The 15,460-nt window shown below is 38.6% G+C and overlaps 1 protein-coding gene across 1 annotated transcript in view; it reads right to left on the reverse strand.

The window, feature by feature from the left end:
- Positions 1-221: 221 nt before the first annotated feature.
- MAML2 (mastermind like transcriptional coactivator 2) overlaps positions 222-15,460 on the reverse strand; it is a 379,458-nt gene continuing 364,219 nt past the window's right edge. The window contains exons 4-5 of the mRNA XM_062196906.1: positions 9,966-10,077; positions 222-4,753 (exon numbers count right to left, since the gene is read on the reverse strand). Of these exons, the coding sequence (XP_062052890.1) occupies positions 3,735-4,753; positions 9,966-10,077 (1,131 nt within the window). The 3' untranslated portion in view covers positions 222-3,734. The remainder of the gene's footprint in view (positions 4,754-9,965; positions 10,078-15,460) is intronic.

A 15,460-nucleotide genomic window follows, 5' to 3' on the forward strand; every position in this document is an offset into this window, starting at 1 on the left:
GGTTGCTTTGTTAAATGAGGTTAATGACAATCTGGAAATTTTCAAGCTATTGAGTGACTATTGATTTCTTTATTTTAAAAAAGATGATTGAGGTTTTTTGGTTAATTTTTAACAGTTTTGAAAAATAATCAAGCACAGAGTTGGAAAAGAATGTAGATATATTTCAGGCTCAAAGCTTCTTTTTGCGGGTGGTGAAAGTTACAGAAATATAGAAATTATGGATAAAGAAATTAAGAATTTGAACTACCTTTGGCAAATGCAGCGTGGGAAGAAGCTTGGCTGTTGTTGCTTTTCCACTCTTGTTTACTTTCCCATTTTCTCTCTGAAATAAATTTCCATTGCTACACCCTGGGATTCATAGATAATTTTGGAATTGCATATTTTTTCTCTTAATTTGTGTATCATTTATTTTTACCGATGTTGGTCTTATCTGTTTACCATCCAACTTTCCAACTTCATTTGTTAAAAAAACCACATGTTAATTTTATTATTGCTCTACTAATAATGTTAATAAAAAAAGAGAATGTTCTACACATTTTTGTTGAAAGAGGGGGAAAGAGCCAGTAGATTGTGGGGCAGAAGGATTTGCAATGGTCCCTTGCCTACTACAAAGTTTTACCCCTTGACTCTCAAGAAACGCTGTATCACTATTCTCAGGCAGACTGTGTTTACCTGGCCCTGTATTCACATAGCCTGAGCTGACCAAATGGCACATAGCAGGGTGCACAAACACCTACAGTGTCTGAGTAGTAGGCAGTGTTTCCCACGCATTTAGTGAGTGCAATGCACACAGAATTCCAGTACAAACTTTCTAAATGCACCACAAGACACTGAAATGAGACAAGGTGGCATTTTGCTGTATTAGAAGCTTCCTGTTGAATATTCATTACTATTACCAGCTCTCAGAACTTCGTGATACAGCAGCAATATCATCATTGGTGACTGAAAGTACGATTCCATGCAAGAAAACCACTTCTGAATTTTTTAAAACTATTTTTTTTTTACACATAGAATTACACATAATACAAAATACTTGTTTTACAAATTGAAATCTTTACAGTTAAGGGTACAGGTACAGTAATGCAGGTAATATTAGTGCATTCACTTAGAGCAGAGTCATTTATCTTCATTGGGCTTAACATCAAGCCAAGAATGAGTTATTTGCTTCAATTGCTTTCTAGACTTTGCATTTAAAAAAAAAGAAAAATTACTTCTACCTTCTGTATAACAAGTCAGGGTAATAAACAATGCCAACAGTGAAGTAGTCTAGTATTTCTATAAATGGGAGATTGTATTCCAATAGTTCTTAAATTGTAACTCCTAAGGTTTTGGCTAAACACAACTATTAAACTGTTATTATCTCAGCTTTCAGGAAAATTACATCATCTTTGGTAATAGGCTACCAAGAAACAAAAACTATGGACTACACCATTTTTCCAAAGAATCCTGCATTTTAATGAATAGCTGAATAAATAGACATTAATTATGAAATTCACATTAAGATAGAAGAAAATCCAAACATTCTGATTGCTTTATCTCTTAAATTTGATAGCTATGAAAAAACATACTATTTATGTTAAGATAAAAATAAGCTGAATCACAGGAGTGTAACTGGGAAGTGCTGGCAGATATATACATTAACATGGAGGAGCCATAAAATAAAACTGTTTATATGTACATCATTTCTTCCTTTCTTTTTTGTATGGAGAAACACTGTTTTATAAAATGGGAAAACACACAGTAGACCACATGCAACAAGGACCAATACAATATGCACAGCAGAATAATCAAATAAGACACAAGAACCATGAGTTTAAAAAAGAATTTGGAAGCAGGAAAAAAAAAAAAAAAAAAAAGAAGGGATTGAAACCTGGAATGCCTTCTTATTGAGGTTTCAGAATATAAATCTGTCTAACAAGCTTCTTGATAGTTTTCAAAAGTTCCCACTAAACCACCTATGGTTTAAGTGTAGAGCTAAAAATAAACCATCATATTATACAAAACTTTGTATATTAGCATACAAAAGGTAACAATTTACTTTTTGTATAAAATATAACCTTTTGATAGTATATTTATTTCACATATGTATAAATATAACCCAAAGAATATGTTTTAATATTTCTACCAAAATATTCTTTACAAAAGTTTACAAAACAAGTCATTTATTTACAAACCAGCACAGAAAAGATTCTGGGCCAGTGATGTTGGTATTGTGTAAAAGGAGAGTGCCTCTAGGCATTTTAAAGAGTAAGAGAGAGCTTTGCCAAACTTTCAAAATGTGTGTTCTGTTTTGACTAGGTATTTAAAGACTTTGTTTTTAAACCACTTGAGTTAAATGACATTTGATATTTGAATATGTGAGTGTATCACTAAAAGGGCTGAAGATAACTTTTCCTCTTCTGTAATTAAGGAAATGATAGTGCTGTCTTGCATCCATCCAAAATCTGCACCCCTTATTCATTTAATGGCTGATCTCTATGTGGGAACTGAGGTTAAATGAGTCAACAAAAACTCTGATACCGTGCTCAGCCCTGAGGGAGAAAACCTGAATATGGAGGGTCCCTCTGGCATGCAGTTATGATCCATCACACAGGGACAAGAGAAATAACAGATCTCTATGAATCGACCACATTTTATGTAACCCTTAACAAGACCCAAATATGTCCAAAGAGCAGATTTTTCTCTCACTTAGGCATTCCTTTAACCCTATCACACTTATACTCACTGGTAACTGCCAAACCTAGTTCTTATTTTCAACCAAAACATGCTATCTTCTAATCTTACTTTTGGTTTCCAAACTGCCTTCTCTTAGAAATTAGTCATTGGTCATCAATATGAATAGGGAGGACAAGGATCAGTTTCACTGAGACTTGGAACAAACCAGTGGTCATCAACCACAATAAGTAACACTCCAGGTTATTTGCTGTCAGATACATCTCCTTTATAGCAATGTCCAATATTCTTGAGTGAAATCTGATGCACACAGGTGTGCATCAATATTTCAGTACAATTAGGACAGCCTTGGTTACTTAAACTTGGTTAAGACTAGATTCGGAATTGATTGTGAATGCCAAAGTCAAGGTTCATAGCTCTACATTCTTGTTTGATCAGTAGACACAACATTCCACTGAAGAGTATATGTAGGAAAACTGCAAAAGTGATGAGAAAATTTGTAATTCACTAGATGTTTTCTAGATTCTCTCGCTGTCCTTTACTTAGGACACCATTTGGCTATTTCAAACAAACCTATAATACATCAATCTATCCTGCAAGTTTTAGGGAAATTAAGTCAAAGTATAGAGTGGAAAAATTAAGCCACATATAGCTGCTAGAAAAAACTGGTTGCTTGTTGCTTGGAACAAGTACCTCCTCATGATCTGGAGTTTAAACAAGCTACAGATTCTATTCCTTTTCTTTCAGGGATAAAAGGAGGTTGGGGAGACTATTTTACACAATTAATTACACATCAACATCACAGTTCTTTTTGGATAAATTGGATACTGTGTCCTGGAGTTTAGATGGGAAAAGTTATCCTAATATTTCACTTTCAGGTTTGAGATTTAAAACAAGAAGTTGAACCAAATCATTCACCAACGCAGTTACTTTCTCCTTTTCATTTATAAGCCATGCTGTCTCCATGTAGTCCACCTGGAAGTCAACATTTAGCTTTTACAGCGTCTTTCTAAAATACTGTCTTCTAGTGCTTGGAGTTTGCAAGTTCTCTCTTTTCTCCTTCAGGAATTGTTGTTCCCCAGGATTTCATCAAGATTGATGTCTTTCATCCAGTCATCATTACCAGGTTCTGTCTTTAGTAAGGAATCAATGAAATCAGCATCACTGTTTAGGGCAGGGCCCATGTTGTCAGTCTGTTGACTGAGGAAGTCAAAAGTTAAGTCACTGCCATGATCAGTTCCTTGAAAAGCCCTGGAACTTTGGTTGGGTGAAGGGAAATTGCTCGGTGTCAGGGATGGTGGTTGGCTTATGCCTGTCCTCGTCTGGTTCAACCCTGTTCCTGACTGGTTCATATTAGGCAAAATCTGCGTACTTAGCGGAGTGGGTCTGAGACTCAAACCCCTGAGTGGACCCATAGTTTGTCCATTTAATGTTTGGCTCATTTGGTTCATGGGTCTCATTTGCACTGCTGGTGTTAACTGGTTAGGAGGAGCCACTGCCCTCTGGGAAAACTGCTGGCTACCTACTGCCTGTTGCAACGACTGGTTTGGGGTATAGGATGCAGGTGTACCTGTGGAAAAGCGGATTCCTGTGGACTTCAGGGCTTCCTGCTGTTTGGCTGTTGCTTCTTGAGAGGCCCAGTTTGGTGCTGTTGTGTTAGATGTGATCATGACATTTGATGTTCTCTGTGCTGGCATGCTTGCCATGCTATGGGTTAAATTTGGTCTCAATTGTTGTGAATTGCCAACAGATCCAGCTCCAAAAGAGGCCACATTGTTATTATTACTTGGCCCTAAGGTGGGTGGCCGGGGAATCAGAGGGTTGTTTTGATTTGCTATCAATTGATTTGGATTTCTCTGTTGGGTCAGTTGATTCATTCCTGAAGTGACACTGTATGTGCCAGGTTGATTACAAGGAAGATTTGCATACATCCCAAGGTTCTGAACTGTTGTGGGTAATGATGGCATTCTTGTCCCATGGGAAGTAGACATGAGGCTGGAATTTGGAGTTAAAATGGTATGTGTGGAAACTGGGTTTGCCAAAGGCTGGTTAGAGTTTAAATTCACTGTTGATGAGCCACCTAAGAAAAGGAAGAGAATTATATCAGTTCACAATAATACATTATCTACTCTTTCAAAGCAATTTACAATAGAATCAATTTTGAACTGGCTTCAGGTATAAGAATAATTTAAGACAAACAATCATTAAATATATTACGTAAAATAAATTATGAAGCCCTGGGGTAGGGGAAGTATCAACCTATATCTCTCCTTGGTCAAGAGTTTACATGATACAGAATAAAAGACTAAAATAGATGACTCTGCTTCATAGATTGCACATTACTATTCCTCTTCTGAGTCACTGGCAGCATGTGATAATCATTCATTTTGAATTATCTTTATTATGTTACAAGTCCAAAGACAACTTTAATTAGCCAATTGTCATAAAATGATTTCCCCTGCTTACCCCTGGGTCCAAATAAAAAAAGGGTGGGTGAATTCTAATATACAACTGCTAGATCAATATTCCTACCTGGGGGCCTTAAAAGTTATGTCCCATTCTTCACCTGAATTATACCCATTCAAGAAACTGCCACAAGTGTTAAAGCATCAATTTCTATCTCTTTTAACCACCTGGAACTCAATGCAATTCATGCTCTAGTGATAATTTCCAAATGGAAAGTCTTCTGCTCTAGGAAGCATTGTTCCTAATGCATTATTATCCAATACACTTTGAGCCACGTTTGCTCATGCATACAATGCCTTTCACTGAGCCCTATTTTTTATTCAAGGTTCAAGCCAAGTCTCAAGCTCCTTCATTAAGCTTTCCCCTATATTCTAGACTTCTCTATTGGGTAGCATTTTCCCTTGGAATCTTTCATTAAGCACTTGGATTTTATATTGGGCAATCCACAGAGCCTCAAAATCCCTGCCAACTAAACTAATGTCTGTTAATAACTGATTGAATGTGGAACCAGTGCCCGAGTCACAGGCTGCTGAATAGGAAGACTCCACAAAACAAATAGAGATTAATCAACCCACTGAAATCTTCCTGACTCGAGGAAGTGAAATCATGATGGGAAACCAGCTAGAGTTACGATAGTGGAGCACCAGAAGGAGAAAAAAAGAGGGCCTATTATATAAGTTCCATGAGCAGAGGAAGTTTTGTCTGCTTTGTTCATGGTCATATTCAACAAGTCTATTAGATGGCACAACGTAGGTATTCAATTGACAGTATTTGAATGAATGGTTAAGAGATTGAAGCAAATACAAAATGTGGAGTAAAATGCTATTATGAAATTTCCCTGGAGAGAGGCCAGGAATCCCACAGAATCAGGGATGCTGAGCAACAGAGCTACACACATATGAGCATCAGAATGTCAGCCCAGGAGAACGTGTCTGCACTTGTAACCCAAGCATAGCCCCTGCTGCCTGAAAATTCCTAGTATGGTAGATAACCTGGAAGACTGAAGGTCGAATGAACACACAACTCTTGTTATTCATTTGAAAAAATGCCTGCAACTAGACTACAGACCCCCGAAGGCAAGGGCAGCCTCTTGGGTCTTCTCTCCTTGCACACAGGAAATACTTGAATAACAGCTGAGAGTATACAAAACACTAATAAGCTATGCTTCTTCATCTTGGAATATGGGAAGTTCATGGCAAAGGAATTTACAGTATGAAAATGCTGTGGAAGAAGTTTATTTTTTCCCTCTTTTTTAATAATATGCCCTGAGAAGGTTTATAAGGGGACTGGCCTGTTCAAATAACCAGAATAGAGAGGATTTCCACAGGATTCATACAGTAATAACAGTAAACATTAGGAAACTCCTAATTTATGACAGAAATGGTTCAACGTGCTGTTCATACTTCATTTCTAACATTAACATCTGAGAAAGATGACATTATAATAAAAATGGTAAAAGAGTATGTGCTTTGTTTTGTTGCTTATTTCATTCTCAGAAGAATGAGAAGTACAAAACACTAGAGCAGCGATTCTTATCCATTTGGGGATCAGCAGTTGAATGCTAAGGACTCCTCCCTTAGAAAAATGCCCTAGTGCATGATAGAAGAGACTGCTCCATGCCTACCCAATATCCAACTTCCCTGACTTCCTTAGAAATAGAACCTTGATTTTTGTAGCCATTAGCGCAGTTGAAATACCTCATTTCCCAAACTTCCTGACTGATTGGGGGCCCAGATGAGTAAATTCTGGCTAAAGGTAGAAGATAGTAGGTGAAAACCCATTAGAAAACAAACTACTTAGGGTCCAGCTTTGTGGTACAGATTAAACTGCCACCTGTGATGCCGGCATCCCATATGGGCACTGGTTCAAGTCCTGGTTGTTCTACTTAAGATCCAGCTCCCTGCAAAGGCAGCTGGGAAAGCAAAGGAAGGTGGTACAAGTCCTTGGCCACCCACGTGAGCAACCCAGAAGGAATTCCAGTCTCCTGGCTTTGGCCTGGCCCAGCCCTTTCCGTTGTGGCCATTTGGGGAGTGAACCAGTGGAGGGAAGTTCTCTCTCCCCCAACCCACCTCCTTCTCTCTCTGGCTCTCCTTCTCTCTGAAACTCTGCCTTTCAAATAAATGAATAAATATGAATAAATCAAAACAAAAACGCAAAACTACTTTAAAGAGGGAATCTGGGGCTGGCGCCGTGGTTCAACAGGCTAATCCTCTGCCTAGCGGCGCTGGCACACCGGGTTCTAGTCCCGGTCGGGGTGCCAGATTCTGTCCTGGTTGCCCCTCTTCCAGGCCAGCTCTCTGCCATGGCCCGGGAGTGCAGTGGAGGATGGCCCAAGTCCTTGGGCCCTGCACCCACATGGGAGACCAGGAGAAGCACCTGGCTCCTGGCTTCGGATCAGCGTGGTGTGCCAGCAGTGCGCCAGCTGCAGCGGCCATTGGAGGGTGAACCAATGGCAAAAGGAAGACCTTTCTCTCTCTCACTGTCTACTCTGCCTCTCAAAAAATAAAAATTTAAAAAAAGGGAATCTGGCGTGTATATTTGGCCTAGTGGTTAGGATGCTTGTGTTTGTATTGGAATGCCTGGGTTTGAGTCTTGGTCCAGGTTCCCCATTGTAGCTTCCTGCTAATGCAGACTCTTGTTGGTTGGCAGCAGGGGATGGCTCAAGTACTTGGGTCTCTGTCACCCACATGGGAGTTCTAGATTGGGTTTCTGACTGTGTCAGCCTGCCATGGCTGTTGTGGGTATTTGGGAGGTGAAGGTGGAGCAGTCTCGGTCTTTCAAATTTAAAAGGAGGGTGGAAATCTGATATATTTTGGAGACCATTTTACCCTTCTCAGTCATCTTCCTACCCATATGAATATGAAGCTTGGTGATGGGTGACCACAAGGCAGCTCTTAGAATAGAAACCATATGCCCAAGCAGATGGGAGCAGAAAAACAAAGGAATCCTGGATTCCTGACAATACTGTAGAGCCACCAAACTGCCATAGACTACTATACCTGGAATGATTTTGTACAATGGACACAGAAAGTCCTAAATCTTTAATTTTGTATGAATATTTCAAAGGGTTCCCAGCTTCCCCAAAGTCCATTCATGGGCCACAGTATAAGATACCTCATTCCAAATAAACCCTTTGTTGTATTTCCCTCTCCTTGAGGACAGAGAATTCTGTTTATTCCATGAGGAAAAGCAGTAGAGCATGGAATACATGTATTCTATTCCTAAGTTTAGTGGCAAGAGACAATTTGGTGTGTTTGAAGGAGCTTAAATTAGGGCAACATATCTATATTACATGTATTTAACACTACACTTTAACAGAACTAGAAAATAATAATAAATAGAAATGTTCACAATCTTCTTTTTCTTTTGTTTCATTTTATTTGAAAGGCAGAAAGGTGGAGAGAGGGGCCGAAATAGACAGAAAGAAACCTGCAATCTACTAGTTCACTCCTCAAATGCCTGTAACAGCCAGGACTGGGCCAGGCTAAAGCCAGGAGCCAGGAACTCAATCTGGAGCTCCCAAGTGGTTGGTAGGGGCCCAATTACTTGAACCATGCCTCATTGCCTCCCAGGATTCACATTAACAGGAAGCTGGACCAGAAGCAGAACCTGGACTTGAACCCAGGCACTCTGATGCAGGTGTCCAGGGGCCACTTAACCACTGTACCAAATGCTCACCCCTATATTCTTTCCTTCTTTAGAGAATTTTCTCTATAGTTACCTGGACCAATGAAGGTAACAGGTAGGCAAAGTTCTCTTGAAGGCAAAGAGAACTTGGGAAACCCATAGGATAAACTTAATACATATAAACGTGAAGTGTTTTGGGTAGAAGAGATCTGAACAGATGCTGAATAGAATAGATGTAGAAACAGTACAGGCTGAATTTGAGAGAGGTTCTTTCATAGTTATGAGATGCGAGAGGAGAGATTTTGCTGTAGTGCTTATCACCTAATTAATTAATTAGAGAGGTGTGGTGTGGGAGAGAACGTGCTCCCAGCCACTGGTTCACTCTTCAAATTCCTGCAACAGCTGAGCCACAAGCCAAGAACTCAATCCAGGTCTCTCACATGGGTTTCAGGAAGCCAATTATTTGAGCCATCACTACTACCTCCCAAGGAAATTGGAGTCAGGAGTCAGCTGGGAATAGAAGCCAGGCACTCTGAATCAGGATAGGGGCAGTTGGAACAGCATCTTAACCATGAGGTCAACTGATCAGCTCCTCCCCCCACTTTATCATGAGAGATAAAGATGGGCAGGGGTAGAGTGAGCCAGCACACTACAAAGAAGTTTTGTTTTTTAAAGTATAAATGAAATTTACCTTTAGTGTTTTTGAGAGACTCATAAATACTCAATTTTTTTTTCCTTTCTCAAATTCCTTAATGGCAGAACTATTCGTCTATAAAGCAGGAAACTTGGGGAGATGAGCTCAAATGTGGAGACAAAAAGATTAAGCTTTATGCAAGTTACATGTGTGACGGTCCAAGGAGGAGAGATGTCTGAAATCTTATACTACCTAGGTAAAGATACCACTGTTGGAGAGAGATGGTTGACTCTCACAGCTAGAAAACATTTAGATTCTCTGAATTTTCAAAGGTAGTGCAGATAGCAGTAAAATGTGTGACTACAGGGCAAGATTAAGCAAGAAGACTTAATGAAAGAAGTGAAAAATATTTAAGTGTGGTCTTGAAATGAAAGCTAAATTGGAGTTAGAGAAAGATTCTAAGATGTTACAATCAGATATAGTATAGGGAAAGGAGGCAATATTGAGAATTAAATACCTTTTTCTTTTCACATTTATGACTTTTATGGTTTTTACGAAAACTTACCGGAATACTGAGCATTTGGTTGCATATTGCCCACATTTCTTCTTTGGTCTTTATAGTCTGGGGGTGGCCTTGTCAAATGTCGGTTTATCTGATCTTGTGGAGCAATTTTCTCCTGGAAAACACAAGGGAATATGTAGTAGATTTCATCATTAAATTTTCACTTTTAATAACTTATGCACTATTATTCCAAAGAGAATATAAGGACGATTTTGCAGTCAGATTTCAGTCATTTCTCTTTTAGTAGTCTTAGTTCAGAGATAAATCTCTTCAATTTCAAACACAGAACTCAACTTCTTCTCCATAACATTCAACATGTGTGTTGGGTCTAGTGGCTCTCCTTACTTCCCTTACTTTTCGATTACACTTCAATGAGAACTAACTTTCTGGTATTTTTGAGATGGCATTTCTAGCTTTACATTATAGCATACCTGATCTACTTTGGTACCCATACAAGTTTATGATTCTAGATTCACAGGAAATGGATAATATACGAAAAATGTTGCCAAAGGAAATACAGACTACCTGAGTATTTTGAATTTTAATTTGTTAAATGTGGCAACCCTTGACAGAACGAGATATCAAGAGATAACCAGTCAGGTACAGGCACTATGTGCATATTTACCCCTTTTTTACCCCCTCATAACAAACCCTGAAAGGTAGGTATGATTATTCCTCCTTGAAAGATGATGAAATAGTGGGCAGCTCTTGTGGCGTAGTGGGTAAAGCCACTATCTGTGACACCCATAATCTGATATGAACGCTGGTTCATGTCCTGGCTGCTCCACTTCCAATCCAGCTCCCTGCTAATGTGCTTGTGAAAGCAGAAGATGGCCCAAGTGTTTGGGCCCCTGCGACCCATGTGGGAGACCAAGAAGATCCTGGTTCCTGGCTTCAGCCTGTCCCACCCATGACTGTTGCACCTATCTGAGGAGTGAAACAGAAGATGGAAGATCTCCCTCCCCAACCCTCCAGAATGCTTTCAAATCAATCAATCAATCTTAAAAAAAAAAAAAAAGACAATATGGAAGCATGTTTAGGCTAAGAAACTTGGTCAAGGTCATACTGTGGTGGAACAGAGTCAAAAACTCAGGCTTTTCCCTGCCACACACTTCAGTGGTCCTTTGCCTCTGTTTTCCCATGTCCCATTCTGAAAGCACAGCAGTTTACCAGGTTTCCTTCTTCCTATCCTTCCAGAATCAGCTCCATTTTCATCTTTATTTTTTTTAAACTTTTATTTAATGAATATAGATTTCCAATGTACAGCTTATGGATTACAATGGCTTCCCCCCCCCCCCAACTTCCCTCCCACCCGTAAACCTCCCCTTTCCCACTCCCTCCCCCTTCCATTCACATCAAGATTCATTTTCAATTCTCTTTATATACAAAAGATCAGTTTAGTATATATTAAGTAAAGATTTCAACAGTTTGCACCCACATAGCAACACAAAGTGAAAAATACTGTTGGAGTACTAGTTATAGCATTAAATCACAATGTACAGCACATTAAAGACAGATATCCTACATGATATTTTTTAAAAATTGATTTTCTATGCAATTTCCAATTTAAAACCAAGTTTTTTTTCATTTCCAATTATCTTTATATACAGAAGATCGATTCAGTATATGCTATATAAAGATTTCATCAGTTTGCACCCACACAGAAACAAAGTGTAAAAATACTGTTTCAGTACTAGTTATAGCATTACTTCACATTGAACACATTAAGGGCAGATCCCACATAAGACGTAAGTACACAGTGACTCCTGTTGTTGACTTAATCTGACACTCTTGTTTATGGCATCAGTAATCTCCCTAGGCTCTAGTCATGAGTTGCCAAGGCTATGGAAGCCTTTAGGGTTCGCCAACTTTGATCTTACTCCAACAGGGTCATAGTCAAAGTGGAAGTTCTCTCCTCCCTTCAGAGAAAGGTACCTCCTTCTTTGATGACCCGTTCTTTCTTTCCACTGGGATATCACTTGCAGAGATCATTTAGGTTTTTTTTTTTTTTTTTTTTTTTTTTTTTTTTTTTTTTGCCAGAGTGTCTTGGCTTTCCATGCCTGAAATACTCTCATGGGCTCTTGAGCCAGATCTGAATGCCTTAAGGGCTGATTCTGAGGCCAGAGTGCTGTTTAGGACATCTGCCATTCTATGAGTCTGCTGTGTCTCCCGCTTCCCATGTTGGATCCTTCTCTCCCTTTTTGATTCTATCAGTTAGTATTAGCAGACACTAGTCTTGTTTGTGTGATCCTTTGACTCTTAGACCTATCAGTGTGATCAATTGTGAACTGAAGTTGATCACTTGGACTAGTGAGATGGCATTGGTACATGCCACCTTGATGGGATTGTATTGGAATCCCCTGGCACGTTTCTAACTCCACCATTTGGGGCAAGTCTGATTGAGCATGTCCCAAATTGTACATCTCCTCCCTCTCTTTTTCCACTCTGAAATTTAACAGGGATCACTTTTCAGTTAAAATTTAAACACCTAAGAATAATTGTGTGTTAATTAAGAGTTCAACCAATAGTATTAACTAGAACAAAAAAAAATACTATAATGGATAAAGTATTACATTGTATATCAACAGTCAGGACAAGAGCTGATCAAGTCACTGTTTCTCCTAGTGTTCATTTTACTTCAACAGGTTTCCCCTTTGGTGCTCAGTTAGTTGTCACCAATCAGGGAGAACACATGATATTTGTCCCTTTGGGACTGGCTTATTTCACTCAGCATAATGTTTTCCAGATTCCTCCATTTTGTTGCAAATGACTGGATTCCATTGTTTTTGACTGCTGTATAGTATTCCATAGAGTACATGTCCCATAATTTCTTTATCCAGTCTACTGTTGATGGGCATTTGGGTTGGTTCCAGGTCTTAGCTATTGTGAATTGAGCTGCAGTAAACATTAATGTGCAGACGGCTTTTTTGTTTGCCAGTTTAATTTCCTTCGGGTAAATTCCAAGGAGTGGGATGGCTGGATTGTATGGCAGGGTTATATTCAGATTTCTGAGGAATCTCCAGACTGACTTCCATAGTGGCTTAACCAGTTTGCATTCCCACCAACAGTGGGTTAGTGTCCCTTTTTCCCCACATCCTCTCCAGCATCTATTGTTGGTAGATTTCTGAATGTGAGCCATTCTAACTGGGGTGAGGTGAAACCTCATTGTGGTTTTGATTTGCATTTCCCTGATGGCTAGTGATCTTGAACATTTTTTCATGTGTCTGTTGGCCATTTGGATTTCCTCTTTTGGAAAATGTCTATTGAGGTCCTTGGCCCATCTCTTAAGTGGATTGTTTGTTTTGTTGTTGTGGAGTTTGATTTCATCTTTAGAATATATGAGTTGGGAGCTTAGGGGGGAAATAGGAATATTCTTTTTTCCCCAGCATTCTTTTAAGGTATGCAAACATCATGCATTTGATAAATATTTTAGGAACATAATGATTCTTCCCACTGTAGCCACGCTCCTACCCTTCTTCCTCTTTCCTCTCCTATTCCCGTTCTTATTTTTTACTAAGTTAATATAGTTAATCTTATGTGTATAAAGTTAAGTAAAGAGTTCAAGATAGTATATATATAAAAAAAAAACCTGTTCAACAGTCGAGACAAGGGCTATTCAAAGTCATCGCATCTCAAAGTGTCAATTTTATTATAGAATCTTTTTAAAGTGCTCTATTAGTTATCACAGGTCAGGGAGAACATGTGACATTTGTCCTTTTGGGACTAGCTTATTGCACTAATTATCATGTACTCCAGTTTCATCCATTTTGTCACAAATGACAGGATTTTATTTTTTTCTACTGTGTAGTATTCCATGGTGTACATATCCCATAACTTCTTTATTCAGTCTTCAGTTGATGGACATTTGGGTTGATTCCATTATCTTAGCTACTGTGAATTGAGCTGCAATAAGCATGGAGTTACAGATAACTCTTTCATATGCTAATTTCATTTCCTTTTGGTAAATTCCCAGTAATGGGATGGCTGGATCAAATGGTAGGTCTATACTCAGATTTCTGAGGTATTTCCATACTATCTTCCACAGTGGCTGTACCAGTTTACATTCCTATCAATAGATTAGGGTACCTTCCCCCCCCCCCCACATCCTCTCCAGCATTTATTGTTTGTTGATTTCTGTATGAAAGCCATTCTAATGGGGGTGATTTGCATTTCCTTGATGGCTACTGATCCTGAGCATTTTTTCATGTGTCTGTTAGCCATTTGGATTTTCTCTTTTTAAAAATGTCTGTTTATGTCCTTTGCCCATTACTTAACTGGATTATTTTGTTTTTGTTGAATTTCTTAAGCTCTTTATAGATTCTGGTTATTAATCCTTTATCAGTTGCATAGCTTGCAAATAATTTGTCCCATTCTGTCAGTTGTCTCTTCACTTTGCTGAGTGTTTCTTTTGCAGTATAGAAGCACTCACTTTGATGTAATACTATTTGTCAATTTTGACATTGATTGCCTGTGTTTCTGTCATCTTTCACAAGAAGTCTTTGCCTATGCTAATGTCTTGCTGGGTTTCCCCAATATGCTCTAATAATTTCATGGTATCAGGTCATAGATTTAGGTCTTTAATTCATTTTGAGTGGATTTTTGTGTAAGCTGGAAGGTAGGAGTCTTGCTTCAAACTTCTGCATGTGGAGATCCAGTTTTTCCAGCACCGCTTGTTGAGGAGATTAATCTAGAGATTGATTTTACCTTCTTTGTCAAAGATAAAGTAGTTGTAGATACATAGGTTGATTTCTGGAATTTCTGTTCTGTTCTATTGGTCTATCCACCAGTTTTTTTTTTTTTTTTACCAGTACACCAGGCTGTTCCGATTATAACTGCACTGCAGTATGTCTTGAAATCTGTTATTTTGATGCTTCTGGCTTTTTGTTGTCTAAGATTGCTTTAGCTATTCAGGATCTCTTGTGTTTCCATATGGATTTAAGCATCATTTTTTCTAGATCTGCAAAGCATGTCATTGGTATTTTGATTGGGATTGCACTGAATCTGTAAATTGTTATCAGTATTATGGACGTTTTGATGATATTATTTTAATCCATGAACATGGAAGATTTTTCCATTTTTTGGTGTGTCTTCTATTTCTTTCTTTAGTGTTTTGCAATTCTTATCATAGATATCTTTGATGTCCTTGGTTAAATTTATTCCAAGGCATCTGATCTTTTTCATAGCTATTGTAAATTGAACTGATCTTAGGAGTTCTTTCTCAGCTGTGGAATTTTCTGTGTATACAAAGGCTACTGATTTTTGTGTGTTGATTTTATATCCTGCCACTTTACCAAACTCTTTTATGAGTTCCAATAGTCTCTTAGTGGAGTCTCTTGGATTCCCTATATATAGGATCATGTCATCTGCAAATAGGAAGAGTTTGATTTTTTCTTCCCAGTTTGCATCCCTTTGATTTCTTTTTCTTACCTAATGGCTTGGGATAAAACTTCCAGGACTATATTGATTAGCAATGGAGAACACAGAGCATGAGGGTCATG

Source organism: Lepus europaeus, chromosome 7, assembly GCF_033115175.1.
Source record: "Lepus europaeus isolate LE1 chromosome 7, mLepTim1.pri, whole genome shotgun sequence".
NCBI classification, from domain to species: domain Eukaryota; kingdom Metazoa; phylum Chordata; class Mammalia; order Lagomorpha; family Leporidae; genus Lepus; species Lepus europaeus.